The sequence below is a fragment of the Pagrus pagrus genome (assembly GCF_965226575.1).
Source record: "Pagrus pagrus genome assembly, chromosome: 2".
NCBI lineage: Eukaryota > Metazoa > Chordata > Actinopteri > Spariformes > Sparidae > Pagrus > Pagrus pagrus.
In genome coordinates this window covers 25,294,857-25,310,472 of record NC_140186.1, presented here as the reverse complement: position 1 = coordinate 25,310,472, position 15,616 = coordinate 25,294,857, and the positions used below count along the sequence as shown (strand labels likewise).

The window sequence follows — 15,616 nt, the reverse complement described above, 5'->3', positions numbered from 1 at the left end:
TGTAGAAGCTGAAGTTTCTGATTTGTTGCGTACATCAGACACATTAAAAACAAGACATGGAACAAAATATTCAAACAAGAGTAGATATTTTAATTATTTGTACTTTGAGAGGATACAAAATAAGTATATGAACCATTAATCTTTAAATAAAACAGCTGGTGTTTCACTTGTTCTCTGAGAAGTGAATAATATTCAGTTTCTTAGCATGTTAACCAACATTTGAACTGGACCTTAATCCAATAACTTCAGTGTGTCACGGTCAGATACAACACAAAGCCATGAGTACGTTTAATATTTCAAGTACCTTAAGGACATTCATTTTTTTAATAATGTTATATCCTGTTTGTTCCCCTGAGTGTCTGACCAGCAGAGTTTGGCTGCAGGAGAGGAGATCCACATTACCTGGTGTTTGATAGACTGATAAATGTTAAAGTGTTTTTACCCAGACTGCTCTGGGATATCAGTAGTGTGTAATCAAACCATGACGTTTAACTCAAGGTTTAGATCAAAGTATCAGCACTGACAGGAAATAGTTAAAACTTATAGGACGTATTCACACTAGATCAGGCATTGCTGCGAAAACACAAGTCGACCCATTAACTTAAATGTGGGTAATGCATGTAATGAGTGCAGCACTAATTACTGCAACTAGAGATGCACTGATTGTAATTTTCTTTGGCCAATTCAGCTGAAGTCTGACCTGCCAATTCAGATTTTGTCCAATCCAGAGTTTTCTTTCTTTCTACGAACTATAATTAACATCACACACAAACATCTTTTCCTTTTTCAAAGGAAAATTCACTTGTATATTTGTTATAAAACACTATTAAAAAAAATAATAAAAAATAAACTGTAAGCTGGCCTCACAGCAGGCCTAAATGGCCTGTTACTTAAATGTCAAAGTGAATTTTAGCTCCTTCTTGTAAGCATTTATGTATTGTATACTGGTATATCTGGTAAAAAAAAAAAAAAAGTCTGTAATGTGCTGCAATTACAATGAGTAGATAAAAAAAATGTGCTGCTCTGGTTTGGACAACAGATCCTTAACCTAAAGGATAATGCCGTATTAATAACCCCCAGATAAAATGTTTTCCTGTCCCAAAAGAAAAAAGGTGGAACAGATCCCAACACATCCTGTCGTCAACTTCAGTTACGTCCCCGTCTCTGTGTCTGTCTGGACTTCGCTCCCACAGTGAAACACAGGCAGCAGAGGAGACCAGAAAGGCATTAGAAAGTGCGATTGTAAATGACGGCAAAACGCAGTAAAGATTCTTACACTGACCTGAAATTGCACATATTCTGGGTAAATAACACCAAATATTTAGTGTCTTTCTTTCTGTCTGCGGTGGCAGTCCCCAAAAACCAGCTGATTCTGGTCCCTGGCTGATCGATCTCTATCTGCAATGCCTCATTTAGTGTCAACACAGCCTAAAATATTAAAAATCTTTGTATAGGTTGTTGACTGAGTAGTGACAACTTCTGTGCGACTGGTGTGTAGAGCTGGTCACAGACTAGCTGCCCAAACCAGTCGCACACATGCTGAGCTGGTCAATCGTTGGTAATCGTCCTCCCTTGGTGGTGGTGGTGCGGCATTCTCCTACCCTTTTACCCTCTCCTCCTCTTCAGCTATCACACACAATAGTTCTGAAATATATAACTTTGGGTCATACTTATTGCACAGAAAGACTGAAAGCGGAATGTAACTCTTAGCACTCAGAACAGTGTTCCAGTCCACTTCTTAAAGCAACAGTTCACCCAAAAATTTGAATTTTCTACTCATCCCCATACAGATGGACAAGGTTTTGTGGAAACCATTTCTGGCGCATCACAGCAAAACTGAAGTGGATGGGGACAAAATAAAATGGCTCCATACAGCTCGTCCAACGTAGTCGTACTCTCACAGAACCCAAATTGATGTGAAAAGCTATTTACACCCTCATCACAGGGTTGAGCTTGTGGACACACTTCAGACGGGCTGCACGCTAAAACTTTTACCTTGGCAGCTACAGTGAAGATTTCGTCTTTAAAAAAAATGAGTGTGAATAACATGTTTTTCAAATCAACTTGGAATCTCTGAGCTTGTAGTTGAAAGTTGTTAAGGAGAATGCTGCAATGTTGTTTTGCTGTGAAGCTCCACAAATGTTTAGACTACAAACTTTACCTGACTTTCCATCAACATAGGAGTGAGTAGTAGTGAGATGCTCCTTTAATCTAATCAGGCATGTCCAAACTATTCCACAAAGGGCCATGTGGCTGCAGGTTTTCTTTCCAACCAAGCAGCAGCACACCAGACCTGACTCGTGTAATCAGCTGATCTCAGTCTTCAGACAGCTGATTGGTCAAAGTGTGTGCTCTTGGGTGGTTGGAACAAAAACCTGCAGCCACACGGCCCTTTGTGGAATAGTTTGGACATGCCTGTAACCATGGAGAACCCCTGCAGATTTTGTGTTCAGGAATGTGTGTACCCTCCGCCCTGTCCTCGTCAGATAAACTCCAGCCCTTCATACTTCACATCCCCTATCTTTGTCTCAGGCATCAGCACCCGACCATCTAGCGTGAACGCAATGATGTAGGTGGCGATCCTGCCGGCATCCTCCTCGGATTTCAGAGCCAGAATGATCTGATCGTCCGTGTCTGGAACAAATTTAAACGAGGAGAAGCCATGGGTCGGGTTGAGCGGCCCGACGTGCCGCACCGATATGTAGCTGAAATCTGCAGGGCAGGACAGGAGGAGGTTGGTGGCGCGCCGCTCGTCTGCAGTCTCGTCGTAGTGCTCGTGACTGGCACGGCGAGGGAGGAAGAACCAGTGCTGGAGACGCTCGCTCCACGCTGCTGATTCATGGATAAGGTAGCCTGTAGAAGGGAGCGGAAAGAAAATGACTACAAAGGAAAGAAAATATGCAGTTGGTACGTAAATGTGAGTGCCAATCTTGGGTGTACTTTCTACTATTCAAAATGCTATTTTCTCTCCCTGCTATTACATGTTTCATCAGTGTCCTGACTGTCCAGCAGTTAATGTGCAAAGACAACATTGTCTTCCAAGAAACTAAATGTGATTTTAACTAATGTGAGTGCAATCACAATGCAGGAAATTCACTTCAGGGTTTTATTTATTTACTTAGGTATTTAAGAACGCCTGACACTGAACCACAAATTACCTCCTTGATGCCAATAATAAGATATTCTATGATTCAAGCATCGTTATATGTTGACAGGAATGTAAAGAAGAAACCAAAAAAACAAAACAGGTCAGTACCTGGTGGTTGGATCCCTGTAGCGCTCCGCAGGGCATTGTAGTATGGCACCCAGTTCTCATGCTCCACGTCGCCATGGTAGCCAACAACTTTTACCCACTCTGGGTGGTTGTTGACGACTTCGCCAGAGGTCGTGGTCCACTCCTTCCCCAGGCCGCCAACATACAGGTGCTCATCCTTCACTGCCAGCCACTCTGCCTTGAATCCTTCGCACAAAACAAAGACTGAATTGTGAGATGGCTCTGACAACGACCACCAACCTTTTCTAAAGTTTTTGTTGCTTTTCTGTCGCCAAATGTTTTCAACCGATATTCCAACTATGGTGCAGAACATGTATCGAGACTCCACTGGAAGTTTTTTTTAATACATCTCTTTGTTTTGTATTAGTGCATATCAGAATTACAAAGCTGTTTGAGAATTTTCTCTCAAGTGGACTTACATGTGTGCATCAGACAGAAATAATACATTAATTAGAGACTGACCTTTGGAGACCGAGCCATCACCATCAGGTAATATGACCCAGGGAACAGCCTGCTTGCCCTCAATCCTGTACACCACACCAGTTCGGTCGTCCACACTGTACAGGTGACCGTTGAACACCACCAGCTCAGACAGCTCCATACCTGCAGCACAGTCAGTCAAACATTGAGTGAACTGACACACTACGGATGTGACAACACAAACACAGGTACAGAATAATCTTTACCTCGTCCCTTTTCAGCTAGATGACTCTCCAGGGTGACCGTCTCAGCATCCCACTCCACCTCCAGTCTGTCTCCGCTATCTGAAACAGTCAGGTAGCCTCTTTTCATGTAGCTGAACCACGTCTGATCCTTTGAGCTGCGCGACGCTGTGTCCAAGTCTGCGATGACGCCAATGCGGTAGCGTATTCCCTGCTTTGTCCTCTCTGGCGGACTTAACGGATATGTGTCATTGTAAGGTTTTTCCCTTTTCTGGTGGCGGGAGAGGGTTCCTGCTGATTGTCTGTTAGTGTCCCTGAAGATGTCATTCTGATCCTCACTGTGCATGTGCAAACTGTGAGCCCGGTTTCTGTAGTAGGCTTTGGCAGCAGAGCCTCCGTCCCCTACAGTCCGGTGCAGGTATAGCATGAGGACTAAAGCCAGAAGGGTCGCCACAGTGATCGCCCGCCATTTAGGGTGGAAGCGAGAGTCTGAGGTGGTGGCTTGTGTCATGGACGCAAAGGCCAGGGGGAGGCCTCGGACAGCAACACCAAAGGAGGTCATTGGAGTATCGTCTTCATCCTCACTGTCAGGCCTGGACTGGGGGTGATGACCACTACAGCCTGGGATTGAGCACAAAGACACATCAGAACAGAGGCATGGTGGAGGATGTGGCATGACAAAACTGACAAAATAGGAAAGTGCAATTGTGTAAACTGTAAGACAAGAAGCCCTGTAATTGTTTTCAGATGACGGGGATCAAATCGGCATTTGCAAGTGCTTTGTGTTTTTTTCATCAGGAATCTGAAGAAAGTTTGAATAATAAACACTGAACACAATAGTTGGGGAGGATGAAAGAATGAGCACAGGGGGAGGAGGACAACTCGTTGGGAAAAAAAGGCTGTTGTTTCCATTGTTGTTTGGTCACAACAGAGCTTTGTTGTGCTGTTCAGGCAAAACCTCCAACATGCATGCTGAGTAGGTAGCTCGAGCATCCAACTTCCTCATGACGTCAAGAATATTATCAATCTTGCTCTGTTCAATGATTTTGTCCTCCTGAGCCCCAGAAATATTTCTCTGAAGACTTAAACTGAATCACTAAACATCCAACTCAAGTTTCATTAAGTAATCCTCATGTTTTCACTTGATTCAGAGTTTCCCACAAAGCAGAGGGGGCAATCCTACATGAAAGAAAGACCACCTCCACTAATGTCTTTACAACAAATACATTACAGTAGTAAAGGTGACATATTGAACATGACAAGGTACAAAACAACAAAACAAACAAGGATGAGATAATCATTATTATAATGGTAGTTACTGTGCATTTATTGTGAATAAAATTAGTATGTTAGAAGAGATCTGTTGTGTTACGCATGTATGAGCATGAGAAGACAATAAGTTAATAATTATTATCATTATTATTGTTGTTTTTATTATAATTACTAATAATTATTATTCATATCATCACCATTACAGGTTCACAAGTTCATGTGAGAATTGTTTGGAGGTAATTCTGATGAGCATGTAATTTGTTCCTATAATTCTGTTGTGGAGCAGCAGTTTGACATTTCTCATGCCCGTTGTAGTCTTCTCCTGTTAGTGCGCTCCTGTGAGTAAATGTAATGAACAACTCATCTAAAGCTCGAAGCCAGTTTAATAGCTGCAATTTCACCAAATGTCCAAATGTAAAAATGGGCTGACAATGGGCAGAAGACCCTGGACTGAACTCACATGGCTGTGCTAAGAACTCAACTGTATTTTCCTTGGATCAGTAGAGCTGGTTAAATTGAGCCATTATGTACTTTTCATTCAAACAGGTACAGAGCTGGTAAAATATGCCAACAGACACCCTGCCTGCAGAAATACGACACGTGTTTGTGAGTACAAGGGCCATGGTGACCCTTGACTTTTCTGTTGTAAGTGGCAACAGACAGACAGGTATAGTAAATTAGCTTCAGCACAGTCACAGGTTGAGCTCCCTCATCAATACTGCGCTGAACAGTATAATGTGGTTTCTCCCTTTTACAGCACTGTATTTTATGGAGATAATCTTTTCTGGATATTGCCCAATATATTGCTATCAGGGTATATGTTGTCTGATATGAGCCAAATGACATTTTTTTTTTTTTTAGATTATAATGGAGAAAAAGGTGCTTATATCAATTATTAAATCCCCAACGAGGCTTACCGTTTAGTGCACTGATGTCCCTTTAGACAGTTAAGTTTATTTATAAAGTGTAAATGATCCTGCCTCCATTACACATATTTACACATCTGTTTGATAACCACATTAAAGGGATCAATGCAAAAAAGTGGGTATGGCCTATGTACACCTGCAGAAGTCTATCATGCATGCTCTATGGGCCACAAAAGCTCTGGAAAGATCTGGGTAATTTAACACCCAGGACGTTTTCACTTCTTTGGCCTCATACACCAATCAGCAGCTTTCATAGGAATGAACGGGGCTCCACCTCCAACACTATATCCAGATTTCCCTTATTAGATCCATGAATCCATGACTATGGCAATGACAGCTTCAAAATAAATGAGATCTTAAGCTGAATTAACATCTGGGTGGGACTGAGGTAGCAAACCACTTAAGGTAAAGAAAATAAATTATCACCATTTAGCAACCCAAAACACACAACCGCGTCAACAAAGTGTTTGTCTCTGCAGGATCAGCCTCAGGAAACTATGCTCAATATGCAAAAAGGTGTAACCACAGAGCAGTTCAAAACAGTAGAAAAATTTGCCTAGAGGCTATTTGTTATTACGCAAGTACACCACATAATCTTACATCACATAGAGTTGCAAAGCATTACTAACTCTTTGCCTCTTTAGCTGCTCTCTAAACAAGTTCACACTCCTCAACTAACATGCTCTTTACCACACATACACACTAAATTGGCAAACTCTTGGCCAACAAATAATGCCCTTATTGTCAAAATTACATGCATGGCTCCTCTTTCCCATCCCTCTACAGCACAGAGCCAAACACAGCCTCGCTGTGTCAAGAATTCAATTATTCACCCTTCCGTCGCCTCTTCTCTCCTGAACACGCTGTAACCATCATGTTGTTCTCCTTCGCACGCATCACATAATAAACTCCATGTCCCTTCAGCCCCGGTCTGTCCCACATGAATGGCTGATCTCTATCTCACCGTAACAAGTCTCCTCCTTTTTCCTCCATTACACTATCTCAAGTTTCTACTTCTTGTCACGGAGCCAAGAAAGAAGCCAGACTATGTTAAAACTAATAGACATTCTGGCAATCAGGAGGAACAGGTTGGGACTGCTCAACAAAACTGCAAAAGTGTGGCATGTCTGAGTTTTGATAAGCATGACTAAGAAAGATTAAGGCCCGGTGGTGAGCACATTTAATCTTGAACAATTTTTGAAACCAGTTTTAAAAGCAATGGTTGCACGTACAGTGAGCACTGAGCGTTTTCTTAAAGTGTCTTTGAGTGTTAATACACAATATATAAACCTTAATCCCCTGGATGGCTTTCATACATCTCCATCTCCATCAAATCTCATGCTCAGTGTGTCAATTAAGGTCATGGACAGAATCAGCCTCCAGAAGTCTGTGTGTGTTTGCTCAAATTTGTATTACTTCTTAACTCTAGCACTAAGTCTCAAAAGATTAGTCGGTCAACAGAAATTGAGAGATTTCCTACTTTTACTATTTATCATCCAGTGAAAATGTCTAGATAGGGAAGCAAATTCTCAGCATATCTTTAATAGACAGTCGCTATTCAACGCATATTGAGGCTACTAATGGGCTAAAATGTATTCATATCAGTTTGCATTATATAATGTCTTTTTGCACTTTATAAATTACAACTGACTCGTATTTTAATAAAATACATGTTCTCATACCAGTATTTTGTATTGTATCTTGGATATATTTGATAAGCATATGTTTGTAATTGGTACCAAGATACTATTTGATGTGTATGCAGAGTTTAGTAATCACTTACCTCAAGACTGATACCGTTACGTCTTGAGTGAAAATGTCTCCTTAGATAACTGCTGTACTTCATGCTACAGCTGACACACACACACAGACACACACACACACACCTGCCTGTGTTCACAGATGGCCACGAAGGCAAAGAGGCATTACCAACAGCACCCAGGGCAACACTTGTAAACTTTGACTGGCTGCCACTGAAGTGAACAAAACGTCCAAACCTCGAAACTTTCAACTTCCTCAGTCAGACGAAAGTTAAAGGACTTCCAAGTCGACTTACTTGAAGGATAACAGTGTTGTCATTTAGTTAAACCTTTCCTTGTACGAGAACACCGGTTCCATTTAGATGTGTTAGCATTAATGCTAATGTCAGCTAGCAAGTTTAGCTTGCTAGCCTTAACCTTTGCCGGGCTAACGTTGCTATTACTAACAAGCTTAGTCCCTGGGCACTAAGCGGGTAGAGTCAACAGTTCACCTGGTCATCATTTCGTGACTTTTGAAGCCGTGTGCTTTACCTGGTACAGATGGTCTTCATGTCCGCCTGGTTGGCCATATCTGATGGACTGTTTGTTTAGCAGTTTGTCGGCGACTAGCTCCTCCTGCCTGCAGGCTGAGCCAACAGAAATGATCCTCGTGGACGCTCAACTCCCCCCCTTCACATAACATAACTTCACTAACGTTTTACAAATGACATAATAATAGTCTAAACATATATGTCATATATCATTAGATATACAAATATGTTGTCTTTAAAATGAAAAACTGGTACTTAACGTTCAAAATGAGAGAAATGTTAAGGGTGACTCATTTTATCCTCTAAAGTTACTCTAAACTTGAATCAACATTTTTCTAAGTTTGATATAAAAGTGAACATCATAACCTTCTTAAAAGGTAGAATTTCTTGCAGACCTTTTATAACCCTCTGTATTAGTTTTAGCTGCATGTAGGTACATAATAAACTGGCAAATGAGTGTACACGGCAACTTTATTATTTGCCCAGACACAGAAACCAACCAGCACTCTTATATTTAAAAATAAATTACTTTGACCCTAAGGCTATAAGACCAGAGATGCAGGCGCTGTCTTGACTTAATAGTGTACTTTAATGGTACAAATTCACTTGATAAATTTTCTGTTAATCAAATTACTATAAAACTGAGACATTTTATAACACATGTGAGAATTTTAGTTGAAAACAACAACAGAAATGAACTAAAATTATATTATTATATTTACAGAATGTGAATAAATAGCAGTTTTGACATTGTGACGTGTATGTATTGTGTTGCAGAGATATCTACTTGAGTTAGCATGCTAACCAGCTAGCACCGGCCCATCTCAGTCCAAAGCTCCTGTGCTAGCAGTGTAAATACCAAGATCACCCCCGGTGCCCCAAGCTCCCAGTCCTGACCGCTGGCTCCATGTCTACCTGAGCCAACTAGCAAACGGTAGCTACTGTTAGCAGCAGTTCTCTTCTGAGTAAGAATTCACCAGGGAGCCAAATCTTACATATTGTACCTTTATTAAACAGTAAACTTATAGTTAACTTAACTTTAGTTAGCTGTAAACAAACGATGGAATTCTTTATAAAACATGTATTAAACAATTATTTATTGTAGTTACAACTGTTGCTTATATTACTTTGTAAATGTAGCTGATGTCTTAAACAACTGGTTACTACATGGTTTATAAAGCATTTCATTACTTGTTTACAGTGAAATTACTATAAATTAAAGTTAAATTAACTATGAATTCACCATTGATCAATGATGGTTATCATGAAGTGTTACCCATAAAACAATTGTCACACAGTGAACCTGAGGTTTCGGGGCCCAAACTATGCCTGACGTAGAACTAATGCTACAATAAGGGAAGATACAGTCCTGTATCTTATTTGGGGAGCATAAAGGAACTAGTTGCTCCGTAGATATGACCATCAAATTACATCAAATCTTCTCTACATCCAGACATGCATGAACCACGGTCTTCACAGAAATTCTCAAATATAAATATTTATTGTGATGATACTCTTCATAATCTACAGTCATGGTTAACAGAACACTGTGCAAACATTAAACACGTACACAGTCATTCAATATGCTAGACTGAGGGCAGTAAGTAACAATGTGCATCAGCTAAATTAAGTCCCATTTGTTCTTTAAAAATATGTGCATTTTAATATCACTATTCTTCAACTGTATTAGGATAGGAAGTGCAAATATATTGTTTTCATTAGCAACATTCACCAAGTGCGGACGACACATTAAAGTTCCCTGTGTGAGTTATCAGCATTGTGGCAGTTACAATTAAAAGCTACATTCACTTCATATGATATATCAGTACCCTTGACATGATTCTTGTCCGATCCATGGACTTAAAGTTGTGGTGCAGATTGTCACAGGAAAAACAAACACAAAACTGACAGACCCACCCTGCTACCAAACACTGGAAATATGCCAAAACCAACCATCAGCTCTACAACTTCTAGTTCTCCAGTGGAACAATATTTCCTGACAATAACACTGTGCAACACCACGGTTGTTAATAATCTGCTGAGCCAGTTAACTCTAGTTAATTTGCAAAAAGCACCATCCTTGATGTGGGTCGCTTTCAGGCACACAATGTTCTCTTAAAATGAAAACATGGTTGGAACATATGAAGCTCGTTTAGGACATTTTGTGACAGCAGTATCTAGACTAAACAGAAATAAAACTAATGAACAGTGAACTAGACGGTCATAACAATCCATGCCACCTTATCGTTGATGAATCAAAGTGGATAGAAAGTGTACATTTACCATTGTACAAACCTGAAATAATGCATATTTTATCAGTATCGGTGCAAGATGACTCTGTTCAGAGGTGTATGTTGATACAGAGGTATGTTGATATTAGATGATGCATCAAACACTGCCGCCTCAGCTCTTCCCCATCATCTTCAAGAGAAGCTACAGAGAGAGAAATTAATTAAAACACCACTGGTTTAACAAGAAATAATGTGCGTATTATATATACACTACAGTCAGGAAATGCTTTCTGAATTTTGTGAAAAACTACCAATGATGGGTTGGGAAGTTCAAGCTGGTTTTTACTATTGCTCAAGTAAACCTCATTCTGATAGCTGTATATGGCCTTTTTTGTTATCGGCACAGCTCCCGTGGTACAATTACATATAGCAGTAAAGCGAAAAAAAGTGAAAAAAAGAACGAAAGACATTCTGGAAAAAAGCATCAACATTCATCAGGACCTTTTTGTTGTGTTTTGTGGATGTGTACCTTTGTTAAGTGATATTCCCCATCTACCAGCTGCTCAATGATACTGAAGTGGTCTGTGTTTGCAACATCCTCCATCGTCACATTCAGTCCCGTCGCCTCCAAAGTCTTTAAAAGGCAGAAGAAAGAGGTTAACATCTAGTACAAACACACAACCATTCAAAAAATTATAAGTCGGTGTATTTACACACTGAAATTGAATTTGCCTGTTTTTTCAGTTGTTATGGTCTCAAACTGCGGACGTGTTCATCAGAACTGAATACATCTTCAAAAACAATTCAGACTTGACGAATAGCAATAAATTTTTTCTCTGGTTCCGCTTTCTTAAATGTGAAGGTGAAGATTTGTTGCATTTCTCATTTTGGAGTATATTTGGGCTATGTACAAATCTAGAGACTCAAAGATGGGCTCAAAGAACCAGCGATGGGCATTTTTAACCATGTGTTGACATATACTTAACCATGATTTGAAAAAAAAAACAATCATTTGATGAATTGATTTTTAAAGTAACAATTAACTTTAATCTTCAGGCACCCCAAGTAGGTTTGGACCACTAGTGCAATGTTTTTAAGACTGGGCTCCCATTACATTTCTATTGTAAACAAGGAAGCACATGCATGATATGCTATTGTGCTGGTCGAAAGAAACACAGCAATGTGGCAACAAAGGCAGTGAGGAAGAAGAATGAAGACTGTTTACAAGATAACTCCACAGCCCACCTTAAATAAATAAATAATTTAATACTCCTATGAAAACAGTGTTTGTGGCACTGACTTTGTAGTACTCTTCAGACTGCTTGCGGAACTCCGGCGAGTCGTTCTCAGCGACTGCCACAATGATGTGGCAGCTGGAGGAGGAGAGCTTGAGCTGAGGGACCAGCTTGCTGGGGCTGTTCCTTAACGCCACCTCCCTGTCAACAGGAGACGACCGGGGGAAAAGGGAGTCAAATACTGACTGGCACGACAGGCCGGCCGAGGACAATCACACACACTCCCACACAGTTCCTCTCCACAAAGACAATCACAGTTCTCTCTACAGTTAATTTACATGCACACACATACAGTAAAAGCTGATTACTGCAGGGTTTACATGCAGGGCTAACATACTCTGTCATCTTCAAAGGCTCATTGACGTAGGTGGAAAGGATGGGCAGGAGGTCGTATATGCCACTTACGAGGAAAGCACCTAAGAGACAATTAGGGAGAAAAAAATGTATGTATTTCTTAGCATCTGTTTCAGTATATTTCCATAGTCCGTTACTCATAATGAGGCCAAGCTCTGCCGTATCTATCACTCGATTCACACAATGGGCCTTACCTTTGATCTGAGGAGTGACAGCGTACTGCGACCAGTCAGTGGAGAGAACCATCGCAGCCAGATGAGCCCCAGCAGAGTGGCCACACAGGTACAGACCACTGAGGGAGAAATCAGTAAGACTTCGTTAAAAACAGACACAGTGTGTTTTTGTTTTAAGAGTACGGCCAGAGGGAAAGTTTAAAGATTGCATTTTAATGTGATTCATTAAACACAGTGATAGTGTGTTATCCAACAAACTTAGGTACCTGATGTGAGAATACTGCTGAACAACAGACACAACACTCCTGCGTACTTGAGACACCATCAGATCCATGTTACCTGAAAGGGAAGTGAAAGAGGCAGGGGGCTGACATTTCCAGTTCATCTTCAGCAGCTCAACAACTTTGTCAGAAATTAAAAGACTCTACCTTTGGGGGCGATGTCATAGCCAACGGCAACCACCACTACACCTTTATCAACGAGTGGAACAGCCATGAATCCCGACTCCTCCTTGCTGTAGAAGCACAAAGCAACAACATGAAAAACCTGAAGGAGAAATCTCAATCTGCATTACAATGCAGAAGAGAGCACAAGACCTGTACCTGAGAAACTGCCAGTAGCCTCCATGTAGGTAAATAACAAGGTGGACATCTGGAACAGAGGGAATCAGACCTGTTAATGCTGACACATGTTAACCATGTTTCTGTAGATTTGAAGCATGACTTCGGAGTAGGTTTTGGATGTCATGACAGTCACACGTGTCTGTACCCAAAGAGTTGGTGCTGGGTATGTAGACATCCAGTTTCTCTCCATCTCCATCCCCATATGGCACGTTGAGCAAGGTTTGAGCCAGACCACGGGCACGCTCCGTACCTGGACACACAAAGCATGTCATTCTAGTGGACACTAGAGGTAAACAATGTGACTATACACACAGTGAGACAATATAACTGTGTCTACTGTCAAAGTCTTTGCCATATTGATTAAACTGTGCCTTGTGATATTTCTGTGTGTCTTGGGTTATTGTGCATAATGCTGCAGTCCTAGGATTTTACAAAAACAGACATTCCTTTAGTTTTATCCATAAACAAATTCCCTTTTATGGGGCACCATAGTGGGTCGAGGCGCTGACCCAATTCAAGATTGGCTGGGGACCCATGTTGCGTCTCATCCCCCATCTCTCTCCCCGCTCACTTCCTGTAAAGTAAAAGTAGTATAAAGCCTTTTGTGGCTGCGTGTAATCTGATAAACTGCCTTCAGTGATGTCACTTAGTGGCTAGTTGCATTGTGGGTATTGTTGGCTGCATGGCACTCCTATAACACTGGTGGACTCGTTACGGACAGTTAAAACCAAATCATCAAAATCGATCCAGCAGAACCAGATGTTGCCTCTTTTATTCCACACAACCTTCTTCCTTTTTAAAACCTGCTGCCTACATTACCCACAATACTACTCGCCACTGAGTCACATCACTTCAGGCAATTATTCACATTACATGCAGCTTCCTCTGGAGCCAAAAAAGGCTTTAAACTACTTTTTTCCCACATGCAGTAGTACTCTCCAAGACCTGTAAACACACCTTAAAATTGGTGTAGTTACCCTTTTGATAGCTTTGCCTACAGAACATTTCTCACAAAAATCAAAGTATGTCCCACATAGGCTACTGTATGTCCTACTATGTGGGTTCATATGAAATGTGAGCTGCTTTCCTCTTTGTTAAAATAGTATTTTCAACCTTAAAAGGTGAAGTTGTTCTAAAAAATCTTCACAAAACTAACTCACGACAGTCACCAAATATCTAACGTGTACAGCCTTAACCTCAGGAACATATTTACTTTCAAAAGGTGAGTTAAACGTTTTGTCAGCCTGTGTTTTCTCAGTCAAAATGTGTATTAAAAATCCAGTATCTTATCAGGGAAACGCATTTTCAGTGTCATACAACATTTGGTTAAACACCTGTGCTCCTGTGTCGCTGCTGCCACCGGCCTGCCTGTCACTAGCCCCGACAACATGTCTGTGTATCGTCGCCTATTAGCATCTAGCATCAAAACAGACCGACCTTCCTTCAAAGCCTTCACGTGAGCCTTGATCACGTCGTCTGCCGACATCCTGTGCGACCACCGGCTGGGTGAGTACTGCCTCTCGAGCTCCTGTCACACGGAGAGACTGTCGTCAACCGAGCGGCCATGAAAGCCGAGACAGCGACCACCATGAGCGGCTGGAGTAAACACTGTAAACACGGTAAACAGCGCCCTCCCCTGCTGCCATTAACACACTGCTCCACTCGTTTACTGTCACTTCTCTTTTCTGATGTTAAAATAGGAACAACGGAACAAACACATTATAAACTCACAGTCAGAGACAGAGCAAGCGAATCTGCTAATAAATCCCATAATGCTAGCAGAGAGGAAATGGAAAATAAAAGTCAAACTCTTACATCTTTCTTCATTTCAGTCCAGCGTGACATTGTGTCTCTTCACGTGTCTTAACTGGCCGAAAGTGAGCCGACAGAAGGACTGGACTTCAGACTCATGACTGTTAACACAGCACATTGACCTGTTTCTAAACCAAAATAGGGGGAAGAGAAACATACTGCAGCCATTTCCTACACCAACATGTGTTTGTGTGACTGACTAAACATGTGAGCATAAAAGACAAAGCAGCAGGTCAAGTGGAGATCAAGACGTTTTGATATAAAAATACAAAAATGCAAGTGTAGTGGTTGGAAATGCAGACTAATGTTCACTGTGTAACTGATATAAAAATATGCACTATTACCTGCTTCATTACCTGGTCTTGGAGCCCTGTCTTTAAAGAGTGCCACAATATTAATGGGGCACTATGTAGTTTTAGAGAGCAAATTCAAAGTCAGAATTTTAATATTTATAATATTAATGAGGTAATAATACAAACTTGGAAGTATTTATCTTTTCCATAACTGAATAAACAAGCTGTTCTCAGAGGAAACAAGGTCAGAACACTGAAGCTAGAAAGGTGGCAGGGTCCGCCAAATATAAACAAAGTAAAACAGAATGAAACTTTGTTGTCCTCTAAGGTCAGTTTGTTTATTCAGTCATCATTCAAGTCTTCCCCAAAACTACATAGTGTACCTTTTAATAAATGTAATATTTCAGCTGA

General features: G+C 40.9%; 2 protein-coding genes across 2 annotated transcripts; both read right to left on the bottom strand.

Annotated features, from left to right (window-relative positions):
- Window positions 1-69: 69 nt before the first annotated feature.
- On the bottom strand, window positions 70-8,514 carry cant1b (calcium activated nucleotidase 1b). Its single transcript, XM_084374507.1, has 5 exons — window positions 8,426-8,514; window positions 3,961-4,557; window positions 3,737-3,877; window positions 3,257-3,460; window positions 70-2,853 (listed from the first exon to the last, which is right to left on the bottom strand). Exons 2-5 carry the CDS (start codon window positions 4,496-4,498, stop codon window positions 2,483-2,485), a joined length of 1,254 nt encoding a protein of 417 aa, XP_084230633.1. The 5' UTR covers window positions 4,499-4,557; window positions 8,426-8,514; the 3' UTR covers window positions 70-2,482.
- A 1,392-nt stretch (window positions 8,515-9,906) lies between these two features.
- On the bottom strand, window positions 9,907-14,990 carry afmid (arylformamidase). Its single transcript, XM_084341620.1, has 11 exons — window positions 14,916-14,990; window positions 14,538-14,628; window positions 13,246-13,350; window positions 13,080-13,128; window positions 12,906-12,991; window positions 12,744-12,816; window positions 12,499-12,596; window positions 12,288-12,366; window positions 11,956-12,091; window positions 11,185-11,289; window positions 9,907-10,857 (listed from the first exon to the last, which is right to left on the bottom strand). The coding sequence occupies exons 1-11, from the start codon at window positions 14,943-14,945 to the stop codon at window positions 10,828-10,830; spliced, it is 882 nt and encodes a 293-aa protein (XP_084197746.1). The 5' UTR covers window positions 14,946-14,990; the 3' UTR covers window positions 9,907-10,827.
- Window positions 14,991-15,616: the final 626 nt, after the last annotated feature.